Here is a 27358-nt window from a genome sequence, read left to right as displayed (position 1 = left end):
GAGAGGAGAGGAGGAGGAAGGAAGGAGGAGGAGGAGGAGGAGGGAGGGAGGGGGAGGGGGGGTTAAGGAAGAAGGAGGAAGGAGGGAGGAGAGAGAGGGGTGGGGGGTAGGAAGTCTCTGGTAGTTCACCATCTTTCTCGTGGGGGAGGACCCAGCAGTTGGTCTGCCCGTACCTGCGATGAAATTTCAGCCTGAAGAAGAGAAGAGAGTGGAGGAAGAGGAAGAGAAGGGAGTGGAGGAAGAGGAAGAGAAGGAAGGAAGGAGAGAAGGAGGGGTTTACATGGTTTCGGGACGGAGAGTAGCGGCGAGGAGAACAACTTTCTTGCCCTCGAGCTGCGTGCGAGTAAGCGGAAGAGGAGAGGGAGGCAGGAGGACGAGGAGGAGAGAGGAACAAGAGCAGGAGGAGGAGCAGGATGGTAACGAGGAAGTGGAATCAACTTGCTGCAGCGCCGGGGGCAAGGTAAGAATCTCCATCTTGATGAGGACGTACTCCTGCGGTCCAACTCCTTCGCCTACAAGACAGCAGGGGTGACGAGGGAGAGGAGGAGGAAGGAGGGGTACAGAAAGGCAGCGGGGAAGAATGGAGGAGGTGGTGGAACAAGAAAGGAAAGAGGAGAATGAGGAAAAGCAGAGGGGATAGCAAAGGGAGAAGTTCAGGGAGCAAATGAAAAGGAAGACAGTGACACGGACGAGGAGGAGCAGGAGCAGGAGGAAGAGGGAGGAGGAAGAGGAGAGGGAGGAGGAGAGGAGGAGGAGGAGGAGGAGGAGGAGGAGGAGGAGCATACCAGTAGCTCTGTCATGATCTGCACAGATCTGGTTGTCGATAGGGGAGAAGATGGAGTAACGCTTGCCGAAAGAAACCTTCTCGAGCTTGCTGGGGGAGTGTGAGAGCAGCACGGGAGGGAGGGAGAGGAGGAGACGAGCGAGAGAGGGAGAGAGAGGGAGGGAGATAAACGAAGTGGAAGTAGGAAGACGGAGAGGGAGGAGGAGAGGAAGGGGAAGGAGGGAGCGGGAGGAGGAGCGGGAGAAGTTTGAAGTCACCGGAGCTTGTGGAACTGCCACTGAATGAAAGAATCGTAGTAGGGGTTGACGTTGGTGGTAATGAACGACCTCCTCCAATCCACCTAAACCCTCGAAATGATTTCCTTTCCCCTTCAAATCTGTCCTTCCCTTCCCCCTCGCCTCTCCTCCCCCTCTCCTCTCCTCTCCTTCCCTCCTCCTCCCTCTCTCCACTTCTTTCCTTTCCTCCCTTCTCCTTCCTGTTCTTGTCTCTGCTCCTCTCCGTCTCTGCCGCTCCCCTCGCTCCCTTTCATTCCGCCTCCCACTCCTCTTGTCCCACCTTCACGCCCATCTCAATCAAGTCCTGCTTGGCGATGGGAGGGAAGTACTGCAAAGGCCCGTCGTGAACATGAAGGGAACAAGCAAAGGAGGAGAGAGAAGGAACGAAGAGAAGGAAGGGGAAGGAAGAGATGAGTAGGAGGGGACGATGGAGAAAAGGACAGGAGAGGAAGAGGAGGAGGAGGACTCACTTGAAGCCAGTAGACAGGATCGACGAAGCGAGGGATAGTTTCTCTAGGAATGTCCATCGACTCCAACACCTGCCATCTGAACCAAACGTGTCAAAGTCTCTCAGATCCTGCTCCTGCTCCTCCTCCTCCTGCTGCTCATGCTACCCGTTCCCCTTCCTCCTCACTCCTCCGTTTCTTTTCTCTTCTCTTCCCTCCATCCTTCCCTCCTTCCGCTTCTCCCACCCCGCCGACTTACTGGTTTCCCTTGCCCTTCTTCGCAGCTGCCTTGCTCTTCTTGCCCTTGAACTTGGTCGGGTCCATTTCTGCTTCCTCCTCCTGCACATCAACTTCAACACTACTTCATCCCCCAGGTCAGCAGCACACCTCCTTTGAAGCCTCAGCATCCGCCTCCTTCTCCTCCTCCTGACTGACTGTCAGCACCGTCACCACCACATCCTCCTCCTCTCACCCCTCCGTAGATCTCCTGGTACATGCCGATGATGTCACGTCCTGCACCCTGCGCTCAGCCTAATCCCTCAGTCGCCTCCTCCCTCTCACTCAAGTTGTCTGCTGCCGCCTGGATCGGCATGCCCGTGCAATGGAAGCCAAACGGCCAGAGCGTCTTCTTGCCCTTGAGCCTCTCGTACCCTGCGCGGTCGTCACGGGGAAGAGAGGAGGGAGGAGGGAGAGCAGGAGGATAGGGATGGGAGCGCACAGCAGTCAACAAGGGCGGGCTACAAAAAGAGCAGAGTAGAGGAGAGAAGGGGAGAACGAGGAGGAGGAGGAGGAGGAGGAGGAGGAGGAGGAGGAGGAGGATAGAGGGCTAGCAGCAGGAGGAGGAGGAGATTTCCCACCCATGGAGAACTCTGTCTTGGAGAGCGAGAAGGTGTGGCCCAAGTGAAGGAGGCCGTTCATGTAGGGGTAGGGGAAGGTAACGAAGTGCTTCTCCTGCTCCTCCCTCAGTCACCGTCACCCGCATGAGGAGGTGACTCACTGGAGCTGCCGAGCCAGGAGCAGGAGCGTCCATCTCGAACGCCTTCTCCTCCTCCCATCGCTTCTGGGCCTGTGAAACTGGGGATGAGGGGAGGCGGAGCTCTTCCATGCAGACTGACCTGCTTCTGGATCTCGATGAGCTTGTCCCTGCGCGCGAAAGACTGCAGGATGAGAGTAAGAGGAGGGAGAGGGCGCGGAAGCTGCAGCAAGAGGAGGATACGGAGCAACAAACGTCCACGTCATCGTATGGAGCAGGAGCACTTTGTGACAACCACAATGGTGTGAGAGCTACCACAAGGGCCAGAAGGACATATGACTAGGAGAGGAAGGAGGAGCATCTTCCCCAGCATACAAACCAAGCTACAGAGTGCAGAGAAAACAATCTAGCAGTATAGCCCTCAAGTGAAGACGAGCAAGAGGCGGAGGACGAGGACGCTGAAGAGGAGCAGGGGCAGGGGCAGGGGCAGGAACAACAGGAGCAGGAGCATGATGATCATGACCAAGCGTGCATGGGCAGTAGGAGGAGGAGGAGGAGCTGCTGCATGCCGACAAACTCACTTTCGCTCCCTCGTTGGTCGCCATGGCTCGTGAGATTCCCTAAAAGTGTTGTAATTTAAAAATCAATTTATTAATACATGACCCCCTACCCCCCTCTTTCCCATTCCTCGTAGGCCCCCTTAGCAACATCTACCCTGTACCCCCACATTCACGTAAAAGTACCCCCTACAATATAACCCCACCCCCTCTGCGACCGACATTCACCAACACCCACATCACTCAACACCCCTACCTCATCCTATACCCTCGAAACCACCCCTACCCTGCCTCTATTTCTGGAATGCTGGCGATGCTGTTCAACGTGGGAGATGGCGAGAGGGCGACGATGCGGAAGATGCAGGTGAGCAAGAAGATGAAGAAGTCAGGAAGAAGTGACGGCGAAGTGAAATGAAATCAGGAAGGAGGCGAGGAGAGAGGAAGGAGAGGGAGCAACAGGAAGGAGAGGGAGCAACAGGAAGGAGTGGGAGCAACAGGAAGGAGAGGGAGCAACAGGAAGGAGGGGCAGGGGCATAAAAGGAGGGTTGCAAACATAGAAGATTGAACGAGGGTGAAGCAAGAATGAGGGAAGGGAGGAGCGCAGAGACAGGAGCAAAGGGCCGGCAGTGGGGCGGCCGGTGGAGAATAGATAGATCCTCTGAACTTATCAAGGACAATCAGAGAAAGATCGCTACCTTGTGAAGTAAGCTCCCTTGACATGTGCGGCTGATGAACTGTGTCAGATGCTCAAGAGCAGCTCGGGTTCGATGGTTCCAGGGTCTGACAACTACTGGAAGGCTCTGCAGCCCCACCGCAAGCTCGACCAGGTGAGAGTCTGAAGGAGAGGAGGGAGGAAGAGCGGGAGAGAGGGAGGGAGATGTCGTGAGAAGAGATGAAAGAAAGTCACGGTTACAGTTATGCAATGAGGGAGGGGTCGGGAGGAAGAAAGAAGGATAAAAGTTCTGTGGAAGGGTACAGTGGAGGAGAGAAGAAAAGTTTGGGGCGAAGGGAGGGAGAGGAGAGCAGTGGTGCAGCGAGGCAAGGAGCGGAGCTGTGAAGACTGAGTTGAAGTACAGGAGGAAGGGTTGTCTCAGTCGAGGAGGTTCATCATCCAGTCATACGGGGACGGCAACGGGCTCTGGGGATCGAAGAGTTCTGGTGGAAGCGACTCGAACTGGTAGAAAGTTCCTCCCCCCTCTTATTGTTTTGTAAATACCTACTCCATCCCTTCTCCGCCAGCACCACCACCACCACCACCACCACCACCTCCTCCTCCTCCTCCTCCTCCTCTTTATCCTCCTCCTCTTTATCCTCCTGCTTCTCTCTATGTACAAGTCTACAGCACTTCAGAACAGTCTGTTCCAGAAGGTAGCGTTCTGCGTTGAGATCGGGGCCTCGTGGTCCATGAGCAGCGCCGATGTCCGCGCAGACGCGTCCTCCCTCCCATCCTCCCTCACGGAGATGCGCGACAGGTTGAACTTGCCCAGCTCGGCAGGAGCCGGAGGAGGATCATGCGGGCTGTTCCCTGCCCGTCCCGCCGCCTGCCCCGCTCGGTCCGCTGTTTGCGCGCTCCTTCCCGCCATCGTCTCTGCCGCCGCGGCCACCATGTCCCTCTCCCGCCATGGATACTCCGACAAGTCAGAGCCTCCCCCCCCCGCCACGTCAGAGGACCAGATGCGGGAGGGGTCCGGGGCAGTGGGAGGGCGGGGGTGCGAGCCCCATGCTCCGAGGTCGCGCTCGTCGTCGATCCTCGAGGGTCTGTGAGGACGTTCCAGCTGCTTGTCCGACCCCTTCCTGTCCTTCTCGCTCGCTGCCGCCTTGTGTGACTTGCTGTGATGCTTCGCCTCCCCCTCCCCCTTCCTCGTCGGCGCCAGCAGCAGCTTTCCTCCCACCAGCGCTGGCATCCTCTCTGACATCGCCTGCCTGCCTTCCAGCTGCGACCGTCGGGACTGCTCCTGATCCTGCGCTGCCTCCGCCTCCTTGCGATCACTCAGCCCGAAGCGCTTGAGCTTGTGCATGAGGGAAGGCTCCTTCACAGCTTCTCCTCCCTCGGAGTCGCTCCAGTGCTTTCGTTCCTTCTTCCTCGTGCTCGGGTTCTCGTCGTCCTCCCTCCGCTCCGAGGATGCCTGCCACTCAGTCAGCCTCCTCCTCTCAGGCTCAAAAGGAAATCACGTGAGAATGACCAGAAGTGTCTGACACGTTTCCTGCTATGAATGTCAGTACCTCGTCCTCGTCCTCGTCCTCGTCCTCGTCCTCGTCCTCACCGTCGTTCAGCTTCCTCATCTCCAGCCCGTGCCATGCCAGCGCCTCTGTCTGGTTCACCCCGTTGGGTCCTCTGCCTCCCTGCTCCACCATCAGCCATGGCGGCACCAGCCTTGTCACTCTCACGTTCGCTCCTCTATCTCCGTTGGCTCTCCTTTCGCTACCGCTGCTGCATGGCAGGGTAAAGCAAGGAAACCGAGAGGAGGAGGAGGAGACAGGAGGAGACAGGAGGAGAAAGATCACCTCTTGTCCACATCCCCATCAGCGACGGAGGACGCTGGCGATCTACGAGGCAGTCACATCACTTGGGGTCAAACTCCACAGGGGTCAGGGCCTTCACCTCGGCTTGTTCTCCCAGGTACGAGGGAAGTTTGCTTTTTGCGAGATGAAAGTCATCGCCTTCCTGACCTGCCCACAACGGACGTCACTCGTTGTTGGTCGAGATTCATGCTGGGAGGTCAACCTGAGAAGCGACGTGGTTGTCCGTCCCATCCGATGAGTTCCCGTCCTCCATCCCGCTCTGCAGCTTCTTCTTGAACTTCTTGTACTTGGCCGCCATGGTGCCCATGAAGCCTTCGGAGTCGTTCTTGATCGGCGACTCGCCGTCGTCATGCATCTCTAAGATCGGCTGGCTCTGAGCCAAATCGTCTGACGACGAGGATCAGCAGGCAACTTGACGAGTCGCGGGAAGCGAGAAGACAAGGAAGGGAACTCACCGATGAACTCCCGCATCGCTACATGCATCCTCTCGTTCTCTCGCGCAGATCGCACCAGAGCAACATGCACGGCAGACGCAGCTTTCAAGGTCACCTGCGGCATCTTTCACCCCCCACGAGCTTGCTTTGCTTCCTTCCCAACCTTTTCACAAACTTTCGCCTGTTTCTCGAGCTCCTTCAGCTCCTCCTCGATCGAAACCATCACATCGTTCACCTAACAAAAACTTCACGTGATGCAGCTGGTGAACTAGCTGTACCTCTGCCATGTTGTGCTTGTTCTTCACGATCGTAGCATCTCTTCTTGCGCATGCCTCTGATATCTTCGCCTGCTCCGCACTCACCCTCACCCTCTATCGCGCATCATAACTTGCCTGCAGCGACTGACGTTCCCGAACAAGCTCCGTCGATAGTTCTTGCACCTGAAAGTTGCCCTTAGTTGTTGACGAGTCAGCTTCTCCTGCCTCACCAGAGATTCAGCTGCCTGGCAGCGGGATTCCAACTCTTGTCGAACTTTCTGAACTTCCAACCCTGCACCGGCGCAGGACTCCTTGAGTTGTCGCTGACGTCAACAGCATCAGGCAAAGCAAGATGACATCCTTGAAACCTCACCTGCAAGGATTGTATGGTGTTGTTCAGTCCCTTCACCTGCTCCTTGTAGGACTTGTCGGCCTCTTCGAGTTGCTTCTCGCTGCTCCGCCGATCATCATGCAGCTGGCGCTGCAACTTCTCGACCACGTCCTTGGAGGCCTGAAGCTCCTTGCGGAGGTCGACGAACTGCTGCCCACCCTGGAGGAAGTCGTCCAGGAACGACTGGATGTTCTCGAGGCGATGAGGCCCCTCGTACGCGACCGGGTGACTGACGTTGTTGGTGTAGAAAAGGATCCGAGGAAGGTTTTCGGCGCGAACGGAGCATCTGGACAAGAGCGCCTGAGAGGTATGGCGGATTAGACCAAAGGAGCAGATGTAGGAGTTCTTCTCCGCCAGCTGCGTCCATAGCTCCGGAGTATCCTCTCTTTTCGTGAACAGGACGGTCTTAACCGGTCGGTCTGAGGCTTGAATGAAAGTGTCGAAGCTCTCAGGAGCAAGGTTGATGATCTTCTCGCCTCGGACCTGCCTCTCCACTTCCAGCGTCTCCTCCAGACTCTTCTTCTCCCGCTCCAGCCGCGCAATCGTCTCCTTCAGCTCATTCGTCTCCTTCTCCAACTGGTTCTTCATCGCGGCCTCGTTGCTCTTCGCCTGACTCAGCTCTGCCTCGATCCCTTTACGGATCGCTTCAACCTGCCCAACTTGCGCCAACTTGATGCGGGCAGATTCAGCTTTCGCCGCCTGCGCAGTCTCCCTCTCTTGCGCTACTTCGTGCTGCAGTCCCCGAACCTCCCGTTGGAAGAACTCCACCTGCTTCTTCAGCTCTACCAGCTGTGACCCTCCCTCCGCCGCATCCTTCAGGAACTCCGCGATGTGCTCGAAGTCGTTGGGCCCTTCGTAAAGGATATTCTCCGCCTTCCCCTCCTCCACCACCCTCACTGCGATGATCTTCGGGAGGACTTCGGCAGAGAGTCCAAACTTGCACAGAATCGCATCCTCATCCATTCTCACCTCCCCGAAGTCATACTTGGACGACAACGCATCTGCTACTCGCAGCCACAAGTTGGGGGTTTCAGATTTCTTGGTGAACAGGACTGCCTTTAGCATCTTGCCCTTGGAGTTGAAGAACCCAGCAGAGTTCGCATGTGTTAAAAGAGTGTTGATAGTCATTGTGCCTGCCTGTTGCTCTTGTTTCGACACCCGAAGTTGGTAAGATCAGAAAGATCTCTGGGCTTCACTGGTCGAGCGATCGTCACAGGCAAGCAATGGAGCGTACTTCATCGTTCGACAATGCCGATGGCCATGGGCTTTCAAGAACCTGCAAGACCATCAAGACTTAGAGGGGATGAATGGATTGCTCGGATGAAATGGAAGAAACCATGATCGCTCATGATGATACTGATGTTTGCAAGTGAGACGTGCAGCACAACGGATGTAGGCTGGCCGCATCTACGAAGCTATCTACGACAAGACTGGCATGATTGCACAAGAATACAGGAGATATAGGAGTTGAGCTGATATCATACAGGAGATATAGGAGTTGAGCTGATATCATACAGGAGATATAGGAGTTGAGCTGATATCATACAGGAGATATAGGAGTTGAGCTGATATCATACAGGAGATATAGGAGTTGAGCTGATATCACGATATTCAAGTCCCTGATGGACTTGTGAGAACGAAATACACACCGCAGCAGTCATGAATCAACAGGCAAGGGAAAAGAGAAGAATCACATCAGGCTACGATGTCGGGATGCTAGCGGGAGAAAGCGAGGGAAAGCGGGAGGCAGGGGAAGCAGTAGAGAGAAGTCGATGAAGGAGAGAGGGGAAGGAGAGCGAGGAGGAGGAAGAGGAGGAGGAGGAGGAGGCTGTGGAAATCATTGACTATGGCTCGCAATGTGTAGCGCATGTTTGGCTGAGGTGGCGGAGTGACGGGGTTACATACAAAAAGAGGGGGTACTGGTATCGATCCTTGGCAACACCACCCCTGAAATAAGGGGTACTAGTAGGTTAATAATGGGGTGAACAATGATGGGGAAACCTAGGTAGGGTGGTGCGGAATGGAGGCGGTCGCTATGAAGGAAGGTATCCCAGGAGGACTGGTGACTGGGAGATGAAGGAGGAGAGGAGGAGGAGGAGAGGAGGAGAGGACAAGAGAGCAAGAGAGGATCTGCAGGAGGATGTGGTGGAGAGGATGAGAAGAGGGGGAGATAGAGTGACGAGGGGTGTGTGTGATGGAGCAAGTGCGGGATAGAGCCAGAGCAGGAGCGTCATCAAGGCCAGCAGCTGGTCGAGGAGGCGGCTGATGGGAAAGGAAGGAGATTGAAACATCCTCGAGATTTCCTGCGGGATGTTTGAATGAACCAAGATACTTGCTCGAGCTGTGGGGAAGAGACATGAAACTTGCGCGTCCTTTCCTCCGGCTCCTCCTCGCTCTCGCCCTCACCACTGAGACATTTCCCGCGTTCTCTGGCGGGTTCAATCCCATCAGCCCCCCAATGGCGATGAGAACCCTGCGAGGAGGGAACAGAGGGGGCAACGTGCGTGCCAGCAGGGCGGGAGCTCGGAAGAAGAAAGGAAAGAAGGACCCGAACGAGCTGGCAAGGCAGAAGTTAATCAGCAGATACAACGACATGTACGGCATCAAGCCGCCGCCCCGTGAGGTCGATCTCGACATGCTCGCAGACCAGCGACCGCTGCATCTCAAGGAGAAGATCTACAGGTGAGAGAGGACGGGAAGGCAAGACGAGGAGGGAGGGAGGCTGAAGTTCGATAGGGCACAAGACCAGAAGAACGAGATCGAGGCTGAGCTTGAGGAGCTCAAGAAGAAGCTTGAAGAAGATGTGAGTATGCTAACAAAGACTCTCTGCCAGACATGCTCGTGTGACTGTATTGTGACAGAAAGCAAAGAAGATCTCGAAGCGTATGCTGCCTGAAGAGCTCGAGGAACTTCAATTCAGACAAAGAGAACTAACTCAGGTGCAGAGCTTGTTAACCTGAGATTCCTCCTCATCGCCATCATCACTGCCATAGCCATCATCACTACCAGCACCATCATCACCACCACTTTCACCTCCTCAATCACAATCATCACCACAACCACCCTCATCGTTGGAATGGTCACCTATCGAAGTCAACCCTTGCTCCTTCCATTAGCTGCATCCGTCATCTGCTCTGTCCTGATCTTCTCCGCAGAGACTAGGAGAGGTGTCAGGTCAGCTGAAACGATACGAGCTCAAGAAGAAGTGATGCCTTGCTCCTCTCACTCCCCTCCCTCACGACCCATCCCAGGTTCAACCAAGAGCAGAAGCAGCGAATTGATGAAGGCAAACGGCCATTCCTGGTTTTCATCTTCCACCTCTTCCCTGAGCATGACCTGACACTCACCAAAGGTACGGGATATCACGAGGAAGAAGTATAGAAAGAAGTTCCAGTGGAGCTCGCAAACGGCAGGTTCGAGGCTTCAGTTTTTAAGGTTCCACTCCAATTACAACTCCTTCTCAGGTCGTCAGCAGCAACAAGAGACCTCCCAGGAAGAATGATGGTATTGGTGACAGCATGGAATCTCTCTTTTGGAACTCTTAGGTGTTTTTCGACATGTTGAGCGGCTGGCCGAATGAAACTGCGTCATTGACATTCGAATCTCCTATCTTTCGTTGAAACATGCATGTGGAGTTCACGAGCCCTGTTCAACATTCTCATCTCACAACCTTATCCCTCTCCCTCTCCCGCTCCCGCTCCCTCTCCCGCTCCCGCTCCCGCTCCCTCTGCCCATCTCAGTCCTCCTGTCTCCTCCATTCCCCTCGTCCTTGCTCGCCTTGCATGATGTCTCTCAAACCAGCCCCGATTGACTACCCCATTGCATACTACCCCCATTTGAAGTTCTTTGACCCATCCATATAGCGATCATAACCCCAATATTTCTCAGTGGGGTAATGACCCTCACCCCCGATTGTTTACACCCTTACCCACTCTTGAATGATGATTGAGGGGGTGGGGGTTACCGAACGGTCGTATTGTCGGGCGAACCATGACGAACGGTGGGTGGCTTCCAAATATTTGTGGGGTCAGGAACCAGGGGGTAGTCTAGAAGAGGGGTAGGGTACTATCAAAGTTGTTTTGTAGGGGTATCCATGACAGAAAAGAGGCTCAACAGATGAGGTGGGTACCAGGACAATCAGGGAAAGAGGGGTCCATTGGATGGTAAATGATTGAGGGGGTAGGGTGCAACAAGTGATGGGGCTCTTGTCGACAGCCAAGTTTGCGGTGAAGATGCAGATCAAGTTGCTTATTGCAGCGGCGATGCTGGAGAGCTCGGTAAGAGGAGGAGAGGAGGAGAGGAGGAGAGGAGGTGTGTAGGAGCTCAGGGAGAAGAATGGGGAGAGGAGGAGGGGTGTGGTAACGAGGGGAGAGGAAGGGAGAGTGGAGCGGCGATAGTGGGGGAGACGAGATGGCAGATGAGAGTAGAAGAGAGGGAAGAAGAATGTGATTGAAAGAAAGTAACAGAAGAGAAGAAAGGGGGTAGTGTTCATTGTAGCAACGAAGAGCAGAAGCAGAGCGTTTGCAAACAAGCATGAGAAGCAGAATTACCCGATAGTGGGAAGTAGGGAGGGGAGGAGGGGAGGAGGGGTGGAGGGGAGGAGAAGGGACACGTATATGAGGACAGAGACACGGGAGTAGAGGTGTAGAGCTTGAAACAAGGGGTTGAGGATTGTTGACTCAAGAATTTTCATTGTCAGATGTGCACAATTCAGTCAACATTGCCATCATTCAAGCCCTGCGACCTGACTCCCATTCGACTGACTACTACAACAAAACTCAACAAAAACAAGACCGAACTGCTCCAAGATCTCTTCGGAATGTATGCTTCGGAGTTTACTGCGTGAAAATCTTCTGACTACGCTGGATGCAGAGCAAAGAGGGAGGAAGAGATCAACCATGCGGAGATTACTGCAAGGAATCGCGAATGGAAACCTACGAGGCTTCATCTGAATGCAGAGCGCGGCAAGAACTAGTCTCAGAGCGCGGCAAGAACTAGTCTCAATTTTCTTCGCGTTGCTAGCAACATCAGAAACTAGTTTCTTGCCCACTCGCTGCCCCAAAACGCTGACTTCACTCTCCATGCACTGTCACGACGCCTGCAAACCAAGATCGACTTGGGCATTCCACAACAGGTGCAAGTCGGTTTGAACTCATTCACACTCCAACATCTTCATGCGATAGAGGAGGGCAAGGAGAAGGCGGGATAGAGGAAGAGGTCACTTGTTCATGATCGAGTCAACAACAAGCTTGAAGTTAAGGCCCACAATGAAGAGAGAGATGATCCAGGCTGCGATGTGCACCAGCCGTGAGTTGACAAAACTCCCCATGATGTTTCTGTCCCCTGTCAGGATGACGAGAGGGATGAGAGCGAAGGGCAGCTGCATCGACAGAATGACCTGCAGGAGGAGTCAGGGAGCAGTCAAAGTCGAGCAGCTAGCAGAGCCTCACCTGGCTGATGACAAGCAGCGGGTTTATCATGGCGTTGCCAGCAACGAGGATAGTAATGACAGCCGGCAGGATGGCCGTCAGCCTCGTCCCGATGCGGATGTAGGCAGAGTGAACCTTGAGGTCGAAGAACCCTTCCATCACCACTTGCCCGGCGATCGTTCCCGTGACTGTGCTCTGCTGCCCGCTGAGGAGAAGCGCGAGACCGAAGAGAGTCGACGCCGCTCGCTCCCCGACCACGTTGCCGATCAACGAGGATGCCTGCTCGAGGTCGGCGACATCTCGGTAGCCGGCCCGGTGGAAGGCAGACGCAGCGAGAACCAAGATGCACACGTTGATCAGGAAAGCAACGATGAGAGACAGGTTGCAATCCAGAGTAGCGAAACGGAGCGATCTCTTCAAAGAGCGGCCGGTCTGTATCGGCCCCTCCCTGGGGCACACGAGGAAGCTGTGAAGATAGAAGTTGTGGGGCATCACAATGGACCCCAAGATGCCGATGCTGGCGTACAGCATCCCCGAGTCTGTCACAAGGTCCGCAGTAGGTACGAACATCCCTTTTAGAAGCTCAACGCCGTCCGGTTTGCTATAGTAGAGCTCGATGGAGAAGCAAACTGCCATGGTCAGGATCATGACGATGATAATGATCTCCATGATGATCACTCGGTTCTGTCCAAAGGCGAGCAGGACGAGCACGTCGAGACCAGTGATGAGCACCCCGGCGAAGAGAGGCAGCCCGAAGAGAAGTTTGAAGGCGATCGCAGAGCCAATGACCTCCGCAAGGTCCGTCGCGCAGATGGCGACCTGAGCCGATACCCCAAGGAGGATGTGAACATACCTGGAGAACTTCTTTCTACATGCCTGCACATGTCGATCAGCCGAGCACGAGGGTGCAGTGAGATCGAGAGGCTCACCGAAGCAAGATCCATGCCGCTCACCAAGCCCAATCGCAAAGCCATGGACTGCAGGAACATCGCCAGAAGAGAAGACAGCAGCACCACGAAAAGAATACTGTAGTTGTACGACGAGCCCGCCTGCAAGTCTGTCGCCCAGTTGCCTGGATCCATGTAGCCGACAGCTACCATAGAACCAGCCCCGATGAAGGGCTTCACCGTCTCCCAGCAGCTCTTGGCCTCCCCCTCCTGCTCCTCTGAGTCTGCTCCATCTGGGTCGCAAGATTCGAGGGTGTCCTGGCTTCTATCTCGCTTCGACAAATCGTCAGGCATGAGCTTGTGCTTCGAAGAAGCATCATCAGCTTCCTTCATCCCGCCACCTCTGTCATGATTTGAGGGCTGGATGCAGGCCGGGCAAGAGCTGTCGGGGACGTTCACTACCACATACACTTCATCGTCCCGCATGCTCGCGGCCGCGCTATGCGTTGCCGCGGGTTCAAACTTGGAAGGTGGCTGATGTGCAGGATCATGAGGTTGCTGGATCTCAACATGCCCAGCCATGGCTTGCAATCTTCACTTCTTGCTATCCTTAGATTATAACCATCCAGGTCAAAATCTTTCGTAAGAGGAAAGATTCACCTAAAACACAAGTAAGACACCTATTAAACCGGATTGTGACATGTCATGATGGGACAACATGCACAAATCAAGAATTGATCCAATTCTTTCTACTTTTGAACTGTTTTCTACATCTTCTTACTTCTTGTAAACAGCATTACGTCCTGCTTCAAATTTCTCCTCCTCCTTCACTTCCTTGTCACCTCCCTCTCGTTCCGCTCTCCCAGCCTGTCCTCCTCCTCGTTCCATGTTCTCCTTGGACCTCTCTTGACCATTTCTCCGCCTCCACTAGTATACCCTCCCCCGCCCCCGCCCCTCCCATTCTCTTCCCCGCAGTCCCGCCCTGCCCCCAAAGCATTTCAGGATTTCGGGATCTTCTCGTTCCTTATCACCCCTACCCCCTTTACCCTCTTTTGATACGTAAAAAGAACGGGTGTATAAAGATAAGTAAATATTCTTGGTACAAATGGAGGAGTCATGTTCCCCTCCCCCCCTTTACTGACCAGGCTGGTTTTTACGCAGAACACGTTTATTGTCCTACCCTACCCCCTATAGTATACCCCTATGAGGCTAGTAACCCCCTAATTTCCGATAAATGTATCTAATCTTGAGGGGTGATATCCTGACCCCACCTACATGTTCACCGATCTACCACCAACCCAAAGAGGCTGTAAGGCACCCGTGGTCAAATACTTTTCATTACGGTCAAACAAACTACTACTTATCGGATTTACTGAACTTGCGGCCTCCCGGAGTCACCGGGCCGGGGCCCCCGGGCGGGCAATGGCCGTCTCTCGGGGCCCGAGGGGGCCGGCGGGGCGGCCGATCATGGCACTGCGGCACCACTCGGAGGCTGACCAGATGGCACCCGGCGTGACGGCGGCTCACTGAGGGCCCACTGAGGCGGCACTGTGACGGGGGGGGGGGGCGGCCCGGGGCCGGCACCCCGAGCCTAAGTTTCAACTTGTAGTGCCGCGCCAGCCTCCGTGACACTGTCATGTCACTAACTTGTAAGGAAAGGCCCTTCCCGGATCGCTTTCAACATGGCTGGTCGCTGTTGCCAGGAGCCTAGTAGACGATTTGGCCGCCTACTCAGGTTCCTCGCAGCCTGCCTCCGACTCAACGCCCATCAATGAACATCAACAGTGACAACACCGCGACTGTGAGAAACACGTTCACACATGCAACTTGCTAGCATGCTTCATTTCTATCCATATGTTCACTTCCAACCTACAATCACAAACCGGAACTGCTTCGAAGTTCTGCTTCCCTGTGCGGCAGCGACTCTATGTTGGGATGGACGCAATCGCAACGCAAGCAGTTCACAAGTTCCGCAACTGAAACAGGCTGCTGTGCTCTCAGACAACCAGCGACTAGTCCTGCGTTTGATCGTTGTGATCACACGCGACTGCCCGGCCCTTACTCCTCCTGGTGGTGCCGTCGAGCTTCCCAGCTTTCAGTACTCTGCTCTGACATGAAAGTTTCACCTTCACGTCCCTCCCACCAGCTGGATGCGGCGGATTTTCAGCCAATTCATCTGGTTGCTGGTGCAGCGTATCTGGAAGGAGGCGAGCTGAAAGCCAGCTGGGATTTTGCCCTGAGGAAAGTCAAGGAAGCAGCAAGGGTATCGGAACCAGCGGCCAACCTCGGCACATCCGTTACGGAACTCCGACAGTTTCAACCACTCGCAGTCTTCCCTTCTTGCTGCCCCGTCCCATGGCGAAGTCTGCCAGCAACGTCAAGGGAGGGAGGGAGGAAGGCGAGGCGGTACCTCTGAGATCTCAAGGACCCCTTCTTCAAGGAGATCCTGACCCCCCGGCTCCTCCGGGTTGCTCCTTCCCTGCCGACAAGTCAGGAAGCTTTCAGAGCAAGGAGATTCAAGTTCAAGTTCACGAGAGGAGAGCTCACTACCTGACGCCCAGTGACAACGGAGATCGATTTCAGGGACAGCCCCTCCCGCGCAGACACGACAGCCGTTATGCAATCCCCCGCAACGATCGCTCGAGAACTCCAACAGAACTCATCCAAGTTCTCGTTGAACGCCTTTCAAACCATCACACCCGCCGCTGCATGCGCAAGACACGGAACGTACCAGCCCGATGCTCTGAAGGTTCTGAGTTGCAAACGAGGTCCATACGCTCGCGTTCACCGTCATGCCAAGATCCCCGTCCTGAGGTCAGTCACAGGCGCAAAGGCTCTTGCAGTGGCAGCGAACTCACAGACGTTACAGCAACCTCGCCGCTCCACCGGCTTCGTTCCCACATGATAGTCTCACAAGTGATTTCAGAAACTATCAACCATTCCTCCTGCGATCCTGTCGCGCGAACGCGGATGGCGGTCAACGGGCACTTGTTGGGCACAATCAGGCAAGCGCTGCCATGAACGAAGGAGGGGCCAGGCTGGAAGCAAGAATCTTCAGTCGACATGTACTCCAGCACCGCGTGGTAGAGGATATCCCTCCCGAAGTAGCCTGTTCTGACGACAACGACGATGCAGTCAGTGACAGGATGATCGAACGTGACCAAGATCTCGTCCCCCTCTTGCACTCCGCGGTTGCTCCAGAAGTACGTCTCCGGGTTGCCATCGATAGCGAAAGGGAGGTGATGATGCTTGTAGGGGTCCAACGAGGAGCAGATCTTCGCTCCAGGGATACATGGGACGATAGAGTTCAGGTCTGGCGGCAACCCACTTTCACTCCACCCAGCTGGGAAGCTGCTGCCGACGACAAAGCTGTTCTTCAGCCCCTGAATGTGAAGCTTCGCCCTTGCAAAGAAATCTTCAAATGACTCCCATCGCTGCCCTCCCATGCACGAGCTGTGGCCAACCCCTCCGCTCCAGACGACTTCAGCGAAGGCAAGCGTCCTCGGCCAGAGCTTCTGCTCCACGTCTATGGGCAAGGCAGTAAACTCCGTCCACATGGCACACTCAGCTCCAACCACGCTCCTCCTCGTGCCGTCCAGACAGTAGCGAGGAAACTTCTTGTACAGGTGACAAGCTTCTTCACTGGGAAGGTTCTCAATCAATGGGTTCGGTTGAAAGCAATGTACAGATCGGAGGTCAGTGATGGAGATGTCATAGTCAAAGTAGCAATGCTCTGTCGGTGAGGAGATGGTGAGACAGTCGTGCATGATGGACTTCTCCACGGCTCCTCTTCCCCTCCATGCCTGCACCATCATCCGGTCGCGGATGCCCCACAGATTCTCGAAGTCATCAAGAATCTCATCCCAGCCGATGGGTATCCTTCCTCTCCGTTCTATCAGCTCCAGCAGCTTGTGCATCCCGTACTGTTTCAGTCCATTCGCTCCATTCAAGTTCAGCTCCTTGATCATCCTCTGGCACTTGGGGCAGTGGTTCCAACGGGTGTGTGGGACCTCGTCGCCTCCGACGTGGATGAAACTCCCAGGAAAGAGATCGAAAACTTCGTCCAAGATCTTCTCCATGAACGAGATCCACTCCATTCCTCCAATGCAGAACACGTCCTCATGCACCCCCCATCGCGCTCCCACAGCCTCTAGCGGCTTGTCCAGGCAGCAGTACTGAGGATAAGCGGTCAGCAACGCAAGGGAATGCCCAGGGAACTCGATTTCCGGGATCACCAAGATTCCTCTGCATCGGGCATATCGCACGAGGGACTGAACTTCTTCTTGAGTGTAGTATCCCCTCTTGTCGGCAGACGGTTGCAGGTATAACGGTGCCTGATGTACCAGCTCGGGGAATGCCCTTATTTCCAGCCGCCATGCTTGATCGTCAGTCAAGTGCCAGTGCAACCTGTTGAGCTTGTACAAGAGCATCGCATCGATGTGTTTGAAGACAAAATCGACCGGCAGGAAGTGCCTCGAGGAGTCCAGCATTGTTCCTCGCCAAGTGAACTCAGGAGCGTCGTAGATTTCCAGGGCAGGAAGCTCAAGAAACTCGTTATCTTCCATTCGCTCAATCTTCAGAGCTGCTTCCTCGGGGCCTCGTAGAGCAAGCAGCATTTGCAACAAGGTGACTAGACCGTAGAGATACGACATCCCACTCCTCCCATGGATCTCACACCTGTTATTGTACACCTTGAGGATGTAACACTCCTCGCTCGCGGGCAACTTCTTCATCTCAAACTCCTGGATGGGAAGGAAGTAAATTGCTCCTTTCGCATCCGGCGCTTCGTTCTCGCAGATCTCAAGACCCCCCAGCAAGCTTGAACCCGTGCTCGCTGCTTCATAGACAGTCAAGAGCTGATCTTCCGAGCTCTCGATGCTACCGCCAAGGCACTCAGCAATCACTATCTTGGTTGCTTTGCTGAAGCTCAGACCGACACCAGGAAGACATTTTGCGACTGCGGGTCTGGGGAGCACATACGAAAGCACCCCCTCGTGGGGACGAGCGTAGTTCTGCTCTTCCACGATCCTCCGACTTGTACGAAACTCAAGCAGCTTTCGCTCAGGGCTGTCATACATCCACTGCTCGATCTGTGAGATGACAACTCCTCTTAGAAGACACTGAGTATAGTGAGAGACTCCTTCGGGGTCTCCCTCTCTCATAAGAATCTTCCTGTAACATTCTCTCACTTCCTGTCGAGCTCGATCGTACTCCAAATTCTGTTGTTCTATGAGCCCCTTGAGGTACAGCCGCACTCTTTCTGGCATGTCAATCCCTTGGATCTCGTGCAAGTGATTCAGAGAACTCTCCTTGTCTGGAGAGATGCACATCTCCGAGAAGCATTGCGTAAACCTGCCCACAAGCCTCATGTACCAGTCCGAAGGAAGGGAAACTCCATCCGCATCCAGCCCGAGGAACCTGTACAACTGATTCGGCACGTCAGGATGAACGAGCCCTCTATCTAGTATTACGGATCTCTCCGAGACCTTGAAGATAGCTGTGCCCTCATCCAGCTCGTCAAACATCGCAACATACACAAACAGTGGGTTGAATTTCACTGAGGCTCGGAACTGCTCCCACAAGAAAGCCCCGGCTTGCCTCGGAACGACGTTACATGAGCTTTCCGTCCTTTTCAAGTTCATCTCTGAAAACCCAGGCCACGCTACTGGTGCGATACAGATGTTGTTCTCTTCGCAAAACGCTACATCCTCCTTGAATAAGGTCTGATAGTAGTCCGTCACTTCAGTCCGGTGAACATACCTCCCTACAGTCCATGGTGATAAACAATCGAACATCCTATACACATCATGGTATCCCTCCAAGCTATCGTTGATCCCTTGCCTCCAATATGTCGGGCAGCCCCCAACCACGTACGCGCTCTGTTTCAGGTCGTTGATTAACTTGACTAGCTGGCTCACCCCCTGGAGTCAAGGAATAAGATCAGATCAACTTTCATGCTTGCGAGGAGAACAAGACTCACAGGGTCTGGTCGATCTGAGAACCCGAATCCTGCAATACCCCGTTCATCAGATTGAGCGTCAAACAATCATAGGCAGCTCACCCCAAAGTCCCAACACTGGCTTCCCGTTGTGGTGCAAATATGAGCTAGAAGAAGTGAATTCTTTCGCCAACATCGACCAATCTGACATGATCTCGGAGCAAACAGTCTCGGACCTTGATCCCGACACGTCGTACATGATTGCAAACACTCTTCCATACTTTTCACAACTCTTGCCAACCAGTACTGAAACCGTATCCCGACATCGTTTCAAACTAGGAATGCTCAACTCGCTGATGAATCGCTGCAAGAAGACGCCATCGATCGAGTTTTCTTGCATCCACTGAAAGTGTCGATCGACTGTCGCTGTTGCAAAAATCGTCATTTCCGCGCCTCTCCGGCCAAGCACACCAGAACTTTCCACAGCTGTACCTGGATTGCAACTCGAGAACACCTTGGCATCGGCTCCCTTGTCATTCTGAAAGGGAATCGAATAAAGCTCTCCTTCACCCAGCTCGGTAGTGTCAGGCCATAGATCGAACGCAGGCGCGAGCTCTCCGGCATGAAACCAATGCCTGCACACAACGGGGGCGTCGTAAGATTCGAGAGGAAGAGGCGAGGGAAAGACAGGGCAGGGAGCACGAACCTCCAACCACAGGAGGAAGGGTCGTTCTCCGCACAAAACCAGCCCTGGTAGCCGCAGAGGACGCGGCCATGCAGCGAGCGCGTCGCCGCTTCCGGAGCTTGCGGGGGCATGAAAGTCCCCTGCATGGGCTGCAGGTGGAATCGTATGGAATGGGGTACTTCTAGTCAGATACATGAGTGTTTGGGGTGGGTGGAAGTGGATTTCATGGGGGTAGGGGTACATGAGGTACGGGTGAGGTAAATTGAACACGGGTAGTGTATTGTGTCCAAGGGTACCAGTGGAGGAGTAGGAGCTGGAAGTATGCTGGTAATAAAGAGGGGGTATATTAGATACAGAGTTGTGGTAAATTCATATGGTAGGGTTACCACCAGCACCCTGTGATAAATGTATGGGTGGTGGTGGTGATTTTCTTTTACAATAACTGCTGATGGTACAAAATATGGGTGGGGGTAGTCAGAGTAGGGTATGCAAACCAACGGGGGGTGGGATGGGAGTGAGCAGGGGGGTGGGTATGTCCGAAGTTGGGGATGAGGGTATGCTAATGGTTTCGGGGGGATTGGAGCCATCCATGGCGGCGGCGGCGGCGGCGGCGGCGGCGGCCATGCTGTCATTTGTAGTGGCAGTTCTGATGATGATGATCGTGTTGATGATTGCAATGGCTATCTTGATGAGGTCAAGAAGGAAGAGGAACGTGATAGGTGACTTCTTCCTGCTCTCCCCCGTCTCCATTCGAGCGCTGCGATCGACTGACTATTCACAGGGTTCTTTCATCCTTACTGCAACGATGGAGGGGGAGGAGAGCGAGTGCTGTGGTGTGCCATTCAGGCGCTACTGAGAGAGGACAGCAAAAGGCTGATTGCGGTATACACGGGGGATCGAGCGAGCAAGGAGGAGATACTTGCGAAAGCCAAGGAGAGGTTTGGATTCGAGCTGCATGGAGAGCGTGTGCAGATCGTGTATATCTCCTGCAGAGTGCTCCTGGAAGCTCGGATGTATCCCGTGCTCACTCTGCTGGGTCAAAGCGTCGGAGGAGCCTTGCTGAGCATCGAGTGCCTCGTAAGGTTGAATCCTGGAGTGTTTGTGGATACCATGGGAGGAGCTTTCACCTACCCTGTCGCACGCTTTCTCTTCGGCTGTCGTGTTGGATGCTACGTGCACTACCCGACGATCAGCTGCGACATGCTGTCCTTGGTCTCGAGGAGAGAAGCCTCTTACAACAATAGAAGGGTTATCTCAAACTCCGCCCTCCTCTCCTCCCTCAAGCTGCTCTACTACAAGATGTTTGCCTTGGTCTATGGTTTTTGCGGGAGATGCGCTGAAGTTACCATGTGCAACTCAACCTGGACCAAGGGCCACGTGCAGAGCATCTGGAAGGTGCTCCCCGACATCGTCTATCCGCCATGCAACACGGACAAGCTGCAAGGGATCGCCTTTGGGGGCCGTGAGGACCTCGTGATCTCCCTGGGTCAGTTCAGGCCGGAGAAGAACCACTTGCTGCAGCTCAAGTCCATCCAACACCTGCTGAAGCTCGGGGTCAGAGACGTGCACCTAGCCATCATCGGGAGCTGCAGGAACGCCGAGGTAAGCCAGTAGGAGGATGGAGCAAGGGGAGAGCGTTGAGATTCGGACAGGACGAGCGGCGAGTGAGGGATCTGCGCCAGCACGTCTCGGATCTCGAGCTTTCTGACCATGTCTCAGTGAGTACCACAGGCTGCCCAGCTGACACCTCAGCTGACACTCTCTCAAGGTCTTGACAAACGTGCCATGGCCCGAGCTCAAGGACAGATGGCTGAGGAGGGCGAAGGTACCCTGCTTGCCTCCCGCACCACAGGAAGCGCTCCCTCACCCTCTCCCAGGCTGGCCTGCACACCATGTGGAACGAGCACTTCGGCATCAACATAGTGGAATTCATGGCATCGGGAGTGATCCCAATCGCGCACGACACAGGTCGGACAGGGGCAACAGAGGAGCAGGGATGAGACGTGACGCAGGTGGTCCGAAGGCGGACATTGTAATCCCTTACCAGGGCTCGCCGACTGGTTTCTTAGCATCCACAGAGGAGGAGTATGCAGAGCATATGAGGAAGGCAAGCACGTTGCCCCTTCTTCTGCAGTCACTTGCTTGACCGCACGTGTGTGTTCATTTGTTCCTGATTTGCTGTCAAGGTTTTGGGGCTTCCGTCTAGCGAGCTTGCAGAGATTCAAGGGAACGCAAGGGTGAGTGATTTGAATTAGATGTCGACCTTCTGCTCTGACGACATGAATCTGTCACTCAGAACTCCGTCACCAGATTTTCCGATGAAGGTCAGCTGATGAAGCCTCTATCTCAAGAGTTTGACTGTTCGAACAGTTTTCCAGCAGAAGTTCTTGCTGTGCATAAAAAGGATTCTCTTGTGATCTTGAGGGGCTAAGCTGTATATTCTTACACATCAATAAACAAGTATTCTTTCGTCTCGTTAACGGCCATACACCGGGACGTATCCCCCACCCATCCATCGCGACACCTGGCAAGAGGCTTGAGATGAGCAGAGGAAGGAGCCGACGTCATACCTTGTACGCTGCTCGCTGCTGGATGCTCTGCCACGTGTCGGTGGCTGGATCTACCGTGGCATCCTTGAGGAGATCGGAGTAGTCAACAGAAGCTTTCTTCAAGGCAGCCTGCTTCTTCTCAGTGTGATGCTTCGTGTCTTTCCTGCACACCCATCAGCTATCAGACAGTGAGACTGCAGCTCTTACTTGTCTGAGGCATCCGTGCTAGCAAGGGACTGAGTCCTGGCCTTCTCTACAGCATGCGCTCCGACGGCCCCCTGATGCTTGTGAGCATCGGATTTACCCCACTCAAGGTATCCTCCCGCAGTAATCCGGGGAAAGTTCTGGTGATGGAGTGTGTGCTTGATCGGCTTAGGCTTGTGAGGACTCTCCGCATGTTTGAGCCATCGAGCGTAAGTCGAGCTCTTGTCCGACTTCCTTGCAAGACGGCTGATCATGTCATCGTCAGCATCGCCATCCTTCACGTTCTTGGAGGTCCAGATCCTGTGAGGAAGATCCGAACCCGACTGAGACGAGATCATCTTCTTCAAGGCAGCCCTCTTCGCCAAGAGCAGCTGCAGCTGGTTGCGAATCTTCTTTGCTCTATCGCTATCTAGGCCCTTGGTAGTCGTCAGCTCGTTTTCGAGCTTCTTCTTGCGAGATTCAATTATCTTCGCAACCTTCTTCGCCTCCTGCTTCTTGTTCTCTGCATCAGGGAGGCGCTTCTTCCATCCTGTCACATCCTTGGGGTCCATGTGGCTGTCAAGAGCTTCGATCTGCTTCGCTACCTTGGCCGTGGGGACACCGCTCAAGAAGTCAGAGAGGCGGAGGGTGTTCTCCGCAGATCTCAACTCCTTCTTCAGCATGTTCTGGCTAGTAGCCTTGTCATCTACCTGAGTCAACTTCTGCGTACCAGACGCTGGCTTGAATTTGGTCTTCGAACCTGACCATTTAGCGATCTGATCAGCTAGTCTTGCGTCCTTCGAAGAGCTCGAAACGTCCCAGGAGGGAGTGACGAACTGCAAACCTGCCCCACTTTGCACCAGTCCAGTCTTCACCATGGCATCCTTGGATCCAGCAAGTTCAATGAGCTCCTCCACCTGTGATGATATATCAGTGGTTGGCTCCCTTTCACTTTGCTTCTCCCCCAACACTTACCGTCACGTATCCCCTTTCGCGGACGGCGATGGCTGCAAACATGATTGCCATCACTGTCAGCAGCATTATCTTCATTTTCATGCTCGGCGCCGCCTCCTGCTCGGACGACTTGACGTTCGCTTCCGCCATGGCTGAAGAGCCGCCCGAACCCTGTCGTGGGGGTAGGGGTCACCAATAGAAACTTTCCTTCCAAAGTTGTGGGTAGGGGTCCTTGGGTCCGGTCTAGTCCCTCAGTAACCGTGCGCCGGGCCGGGCCGCGAACCGGCCGGGCCGCCGCCGGCCCGCGCGTCTCCGACGGGCGGCCAGGGCAGTAACGCCGGGCCCCGGCAGCCGGGCCCGCGCCGCGCGGCCGGGCGGGCCGGGCGCGGCCCGGACGGTCCGTGACCCGGGCCCCGGGCCGCCGCGCCGAGCACTGCCAGGCTGGCCTGACCGACCGTCGGATGATCGGACGGCCGCCGCCGCCGCTGATCGCCGCGGCGCCGCCGCGGGAGTCAGCGGCCTGTCGGCGGCGGCCGCCCGCGTACCGGCGCCGAGTCACGTGACGGACACTGCAGCCCGGCGTCCCGGTACGTGCCAGTTACGGCTCCGCCGCACTGCCGCAGTGATCGGATCGGACTCCTCCGAGTCGTGACCGGGCGGCGCCCGACCGGTACCGGCGGCGCTCGTCACGGTCCCGGTGTCGGACAGGCTGTCTGCCACGGTCGTACATGACTGGGCGTGACGGTGCCGGTTGGCTTGTCCTGTACTGATCTTTCAAGTTTAACTTAACAGGAGTTTGAGTAAAGGCGCTGTGTCCACTGGCTCACTGCACGGGCGAAGAGGGTTCTCAAGAAGGTAAAGGGCCTTCACTTGACTCATGCGGCATCATCCCGTGTGACCCGGAGATTTTAAGCCTAGTTGAGGTCACTGAAGGCTCTCCTAATCCGGTACATTTTTTACTCAAACTTAAGTTCAATTTTGAGCTGATTCAATACTATAATTAACTTAACTTTAAGTAAAGTTTCTAAATGCGAGGTTTTGACTCGGCCGGTACGTACTGGCAAAGGGCCACGAGCCTGTACTACTGCAGCCACAGAGACGTACTGCGTGCTCTTGGCGGAGGGGTGGGGGTACTCGAGATTGTTGTCCGAGTTAGGACCCTGTGGGGTGGTAGAAAGTGTATGAAGGGGTGGGGTAGTTAGTTAATTATTATTGTTTGTGGTGGTGGGGTCAAGTCCTGTTAATTTCAGGGATTGGGTGGGGGATTGTAATATTCACCCACCCCACCCTACTGTATACTGACTACCCCCTTTTGGGGGTGAATTTGTAGGGAGTTAGGCAGAGCACACAATCAACAGGTAGCCCTTGCAACAGTCCCATGATAGGGGTGGGTACTCTACGAACCAACCATGGGTGGTGGTGGTACACAAAAGGGGGAGCACGGGAAGAAAAATCATGTTGATATAGGAGTGGGAATGACTACCGGTAGAGTGTACTGGGTAAGGGTGATCAATAGGGGGTAGGGGTTATAGACGAAGGGGACCAGCTACTTCTAGGCGGGTGATGAGATCATTCGGGGGGTTCATTAAAAGAGGGTGGGGGTTCAGCGTAGGTACAGGTTACGAACATGCGTGAAGGGGGGGCAATGGAGGATGCGCTTTCGTCAGCCGCTACTCCCGTTGCTAGCAAGAGTATACTCCTCTTCCTGAACGAACAGAATGAAGTCCCATTCTTCCTCTCAAATTGTGCAGCGGATCCTTTCTCAACATTGATGCCTGTCCTTGAAGGTAGACTGTACTTTACGTGCCTGCGTTCAAGCCCTGTGTCGGATGAAGAGTACAAGTACTTCACGATGAACAAGAAACTGCGATATGCACCATTTTGCGCTGATTTTGGTCCTTTCAATCTGGGAACAACCCACCATTTCTGTGACATCTTGATGACCTTGCTATCTGACAAGGCCTACGAGAAGAAAAAGATCGTCTTTTACTCAGCCATGGAGAAAGAGCATGTGACAAATGCAGTATATCTTTTGGGAGCATTTCTTGTCCTTAACATGGGTGCTTCTGTTCTTGACGTAATGCACATTTTCTCTGGTTTGCCACGGGGGGTTCTGCGACCTTATCGCGATGCTACATGGGTCAAGAGTACCTATGACCTCAAGTTGGAAGACTGCTGGTCCGCTTTGATCAAAGCCGTTGCGGCAGGACTTTACAAGCCTGCTGAGTTTCACAAGGAAGAGTACTTCTATTACGAGGACCCCTGCAATGGAGACATGCATGAGGTGGTTCCCGGCAAGTTCTTGGCGTTTCGAGGGCCGAGGGGGAAGCGGACGAGCAACGATGCGTTGTGCTTCATCCCTTCAGACTACTTCGAAGTTTTCCGATGCCATGACGTCAGCACAATCGTGCGATTGAATTCCGCTGAGTATCCCAAGGAAGAATTTCTGAAAGGAGGGTTCGAACACCACGACCTCGTGTTTCCAGACTGTACCATACCTCCTGCACAGGTGATTGACCGATTCCTTAGGATAGCGGAAAACACAAACAAGACCATTGCTGTGCATTGTCTTGCAGGATTAGGAAGGACGGGAACTTTAATCGCTATTTACATCATGAAGCATTACACCTTCACAGCAGCGGAAGCCATTGCTTGGGTGAGAATCTGTCGGCCGGGCAGTGTGATTGGCCCTCAGCAGAATTTCTTGGAAGACATTCAGGACATACTGCATGAGATGGGCCGGAAGAGGATTGGGGGTTTCAACGCTGACATCAGCAAACGGGAATCAGAATACGGGGACAAGGAGTATTCTGAGAAGCTGGCCTACATGATTACAGAAAGTATCAACCACAGGGGCATGCACATGAATCATAGGACGGAGTCCAATCAGAGCGATCAAGATAACAGAGATGTCAGCAACAACCATGCGGAGGAGCAGGTCGATAGCAGAGGTACAAAGCAGCCAAACCAACAGTCAGCAGCCACACCGACCAAGCACAAAAACAGCGTGCTCCGATACTTGTGGGAGAAGAGAAAAGTTTTGTTCTCTGGGGCAAACTCGAGCGAACAAGGTTGCAAACCAAAGGGAAGTCCGCCGCTTGAAGGATTGGAGCGCGTGTGTACATTTTAACTTGAATCAATAATTAAGTCGGTGTTTTACCGAATAAAAAGTATTCGTCAACTCACCATGGAGTTCACTTCAAGTTTGGGCGGTCATCAACTTCAGGCTTACTAGTTGGCTTTTTCTCAACTTGCCAAACCAGATTTTCTATTTATTTCGCCTGCTCGAGATGAGCCCAGGCTCACAGACCTCCGAGCCTCAGTGGGATCCGAGAGTAAAGTACGGTCCCGGCAGTCACTCCGGCGACTCCGGGGCCGTGACGGGTCGGATCGGACCGGCGTACCGTACCGTAGTACCGTACCGCTGAGCAGTGAGCCCAGTGACGGTACCCGGGACCTTCCTGGCAGGCTTCCAACACGGCCGCTGGGCGCTCGGCGAAGGCTTCCGGGATAGCGGCCGCCAAGTTTCGGAACCGGCTTCAAAGTTTGGGCCCAGGATCATCGCGTCATCCTTGATCGGCGGATCATCGTGCATTGCTGATCCGGTGAAAATTATTTAATTTGACCAATATATTCGTAAGGGAATATAAAAATTGATTTTGGTGTGAGCAATTTTTCAACTCAACTCTGTACGACAGAAGAAAGTGTAGTACTGAAGCGAAGTGAAATTCATATACAAAAGCTTCAATAAATTGATATAAATGTGTATCGAGATAGAAGTGACTCAATCAAAAACAGTAGGATAACGATACCGATTGGTAGTTAGTTGTGTGAGCTGTGGTAGTAACATGATGGGTCAGTAAACAGATTAAATTGTTTTATATTGTTTTAGTCACAAACACTTTGTACCCAAAGAATCGAGAAAAGTTATTAGTTTGTACTGATATTACGAGTGACAGATAATTTATGTACAATAATCAGTACCAATTTTATACAACTTGTTGATAATGGTATTATTTTTGTATCTGATTAAATCAACTATTGAAAAGGTATCACACTGGTAATACCATAAACTAACAGTTACAACCTTCAC

At 54.1% G+C, this 27358-nt stretch overlaps 9 protein-coding genes across 10 annotated transcripts in view; 4 read left to right on the top strand and 5 right to left on the bottom strand.

Annotated features, from left to right (window-relative positions):
* GUITHDRAFT_158495 overlaps positions 1-2989 on the bottom strand; it is a gene marked incomplete at its 5' end in the record, with an annotated part of 6396 nt that extends 3407 nt beyond the window's left edge. The window contains 12 exons of one of the 2 annotated variants that reach the window (XM_005825536.1): positions 130-173; positions 281-512; positions 786-874; positions 1042-1124; positions 1340-1387; positions 1530-1605; positions 1765-1844; positions 1893-1939; positions 2067-2156; positions 2363-2462; positions 2503-2571; positions 2912-2989. In XM_005825536.1, the coding sequence (XP_005825593.1) occupies positions 130-173; positions 281-512; positions 786-874; positions 1042-1124; positions 1340-1387; positions 1530-1605; positions 1765-1844; positions 1893-1939; positions 2067-2156; positions 2363-2462; positions 2503-2571; positions 2912-2989 (1036 nt within the window). Of the gene's footprint in view, positions 1-129; positions 174-280; positions 513-785; positions 875-1041; positions 1125-1339; positions 1388-1529; positions 1606-1673; positions 1845-1892; positions 1940-2066; positions 2157-2362; positions 2463-2502; positions 2611-2911 lie in introns of those variants that run through there. The other variant, XM_005825537.1, reaches the window with a different exon arrangement.
* Positions 2990-3551: 562 nt separating this feature from the next.
* Positions 3552-4908, top strand: GUITHDRAFT_154693 (hypothetical protein). The gene is made up of 2 exons (XM_005825518.1): positions 3552-3862; positions 4112-4908. Exon 2 carries the CDS (start codon positions 4362-4364, stop codon positions 4797-4799), a length of 438 nt encoding a protein of 145 aa, XP_005825575.1. The 5' UTR covers positions 3552-3862; positions 4112-4361; the 3' UTR covers positions 4800-4908.
* Positions 4909-7153: 2245 nt separating this feature from the next.
* GUITHDRAFT_154692 (hypothetical protein) lies at positions 7154-7918 on the bottom strand (the record flags this gene model as incomplete). The annotated part of the gene is made up of 1 exon (XM_005825517.1): positions 7154-7918. A coding segment is annotated over exon 1 (514 nt), but the record flags the coding sequence as incomplete, so codon positions are not given.
* A 1078-nt stretch (positions 7919-8996) lies between these two features.
* On the top strand, positions 8997-10142 carry GUITHDRAFT_144186 (hypothetical protein; the record flags this gene model as incomplete). The annotated part of the gene is made up of 6 exons (XM_005825516.1): positions 8997-9322; positions 9377-9443; positions 9561-9814; positions 9892-9943; positions 9993-10053; positions 10105-10142. 6 exons carry the CDS (start codon positions 8997-8999, stop codon positions 10140-10142), a joined length of 798 nt encoding a protein of 265 aa, XP_005825573.1.
* A 1716-nt stretch (positions 10143-11858) lies between these two features.
* Positions 11859-13310, bottom strand: GUITHDRAFT_77099 (hypothetical protein; the record flags this gene model as incomplete). Its single annotated transcript, XM_005825515.1, has 3 exons — positions 11859-12038; positions 12091-12945; positions 12999-13310. 3 exons carry the CDS (start codon positions 13308-13310, stop codon positions 11859-11861), a joined length of 1347 nt encoding a protein of 448 aa, XP_005825572.1.
* A 3431-nt stretch (positions 13311-16741) lies between these two features.
* On the bottom strand, positions 16742-17521 carry GUITHDRAFT_77050 (hypothetical protein; the record flags this gene model as incomplete). Its single annotated transcript, XM_005825514.1, has 1 exon — positions 16742-17521. A coding segment is annotated over one exon (780 nt), but the record flags the coding sequence as incomplete, so codon positions are not given.
* A 2647-nt stretch (positions 17522-20168) lies between these two features.
* On the top strand, positions 20169-21725 carry GUITHDRAFT_158493 (hypothetical protein; the record flags this gene model as incomplete). The annotated part of the gene is made up of 6 exons (XM_005825513.1): positions 20169-20298; positions 20361-21181; positions 21232-21297; positions 21348-21404; positions 21457-21547; positions 21592-21725. The coding sequence occupies 6 exons, from the start codon at positions 20169-20171 to the stop codon at positions 21723-21725; spliced, it is 1299 nt and encodes a 432-aa protein (XP_005825570.1).
* A 330-nt stretch (positions 21726-22055) lies between these two features.
* Positions 22056-23431, bottom strand: GUITHDRAFT_165195 (hypothetical protein; the record flags this gene model as incomplete). Its single annotated transcript, XM_005825512.1, has 4 exons — positions 23287-23431; positions 22336-23228; positions 22150-22291; positions 22056-22103 (listed from the first exon to the last, which is right to left on the bottom strand). Exons 1-4 carry the CDS (start codon positions 23413-23415, stop codon positions 22056-22058), a joined length of 1212 nt encoding a protein of 403 aa, XP_005825569.1. The 5' UTR covers positions 23416-23431.
* Positions 23432-25036: 1605 nt separating this feature from the next.
* Positions 25037-26395, top strand: GUITHDRAFT_158492 (hypothetical protein; the record flags this gene model as incomplete). The annotated part of the gene is made up of 2 exons (XM_005825511.1): positions 25037-26216; positions 26337-26395. 2 exons carry the CDS (start codon positions 25037-25039, stop codon positions 26393-26395), a joined length of 1239 nt encoding a protein of 412 aa, XP_005825568.1.
* Between the last annotated feature and the right edge of the window lie 963 nt (positions 26396-27358).

The sequence above is a fragment of the Guillardia theta genome (assembly GCF_000315625.1).
Source record: "Guillardia theta CCMP2712 unplaced genomic scaffold GUITHscaffold_83, whole genome shotgun sequence".
NCBI classification, from domain to species: Eukaryota; class Cryptophyceae; order Pyrenomonadales; family Geminigeraceae; genus Guillardia; species Guillardia theta.
Note: the sequence above shows the minus strand (reverse complement) of the source record. Positions and strands in the feature narration are given on the sequence as shown.

Bases quoted from the DNA above. Each gene is read 5' to 3' on its own strand.
- GUITHDRAFT_154693 (XM_005825518.1), top strand. From the start codon at position 4,362: ATGTACAAGTCTACAGCACTTCAGAACAGTCTGTTCCAGAAGGTAGCG.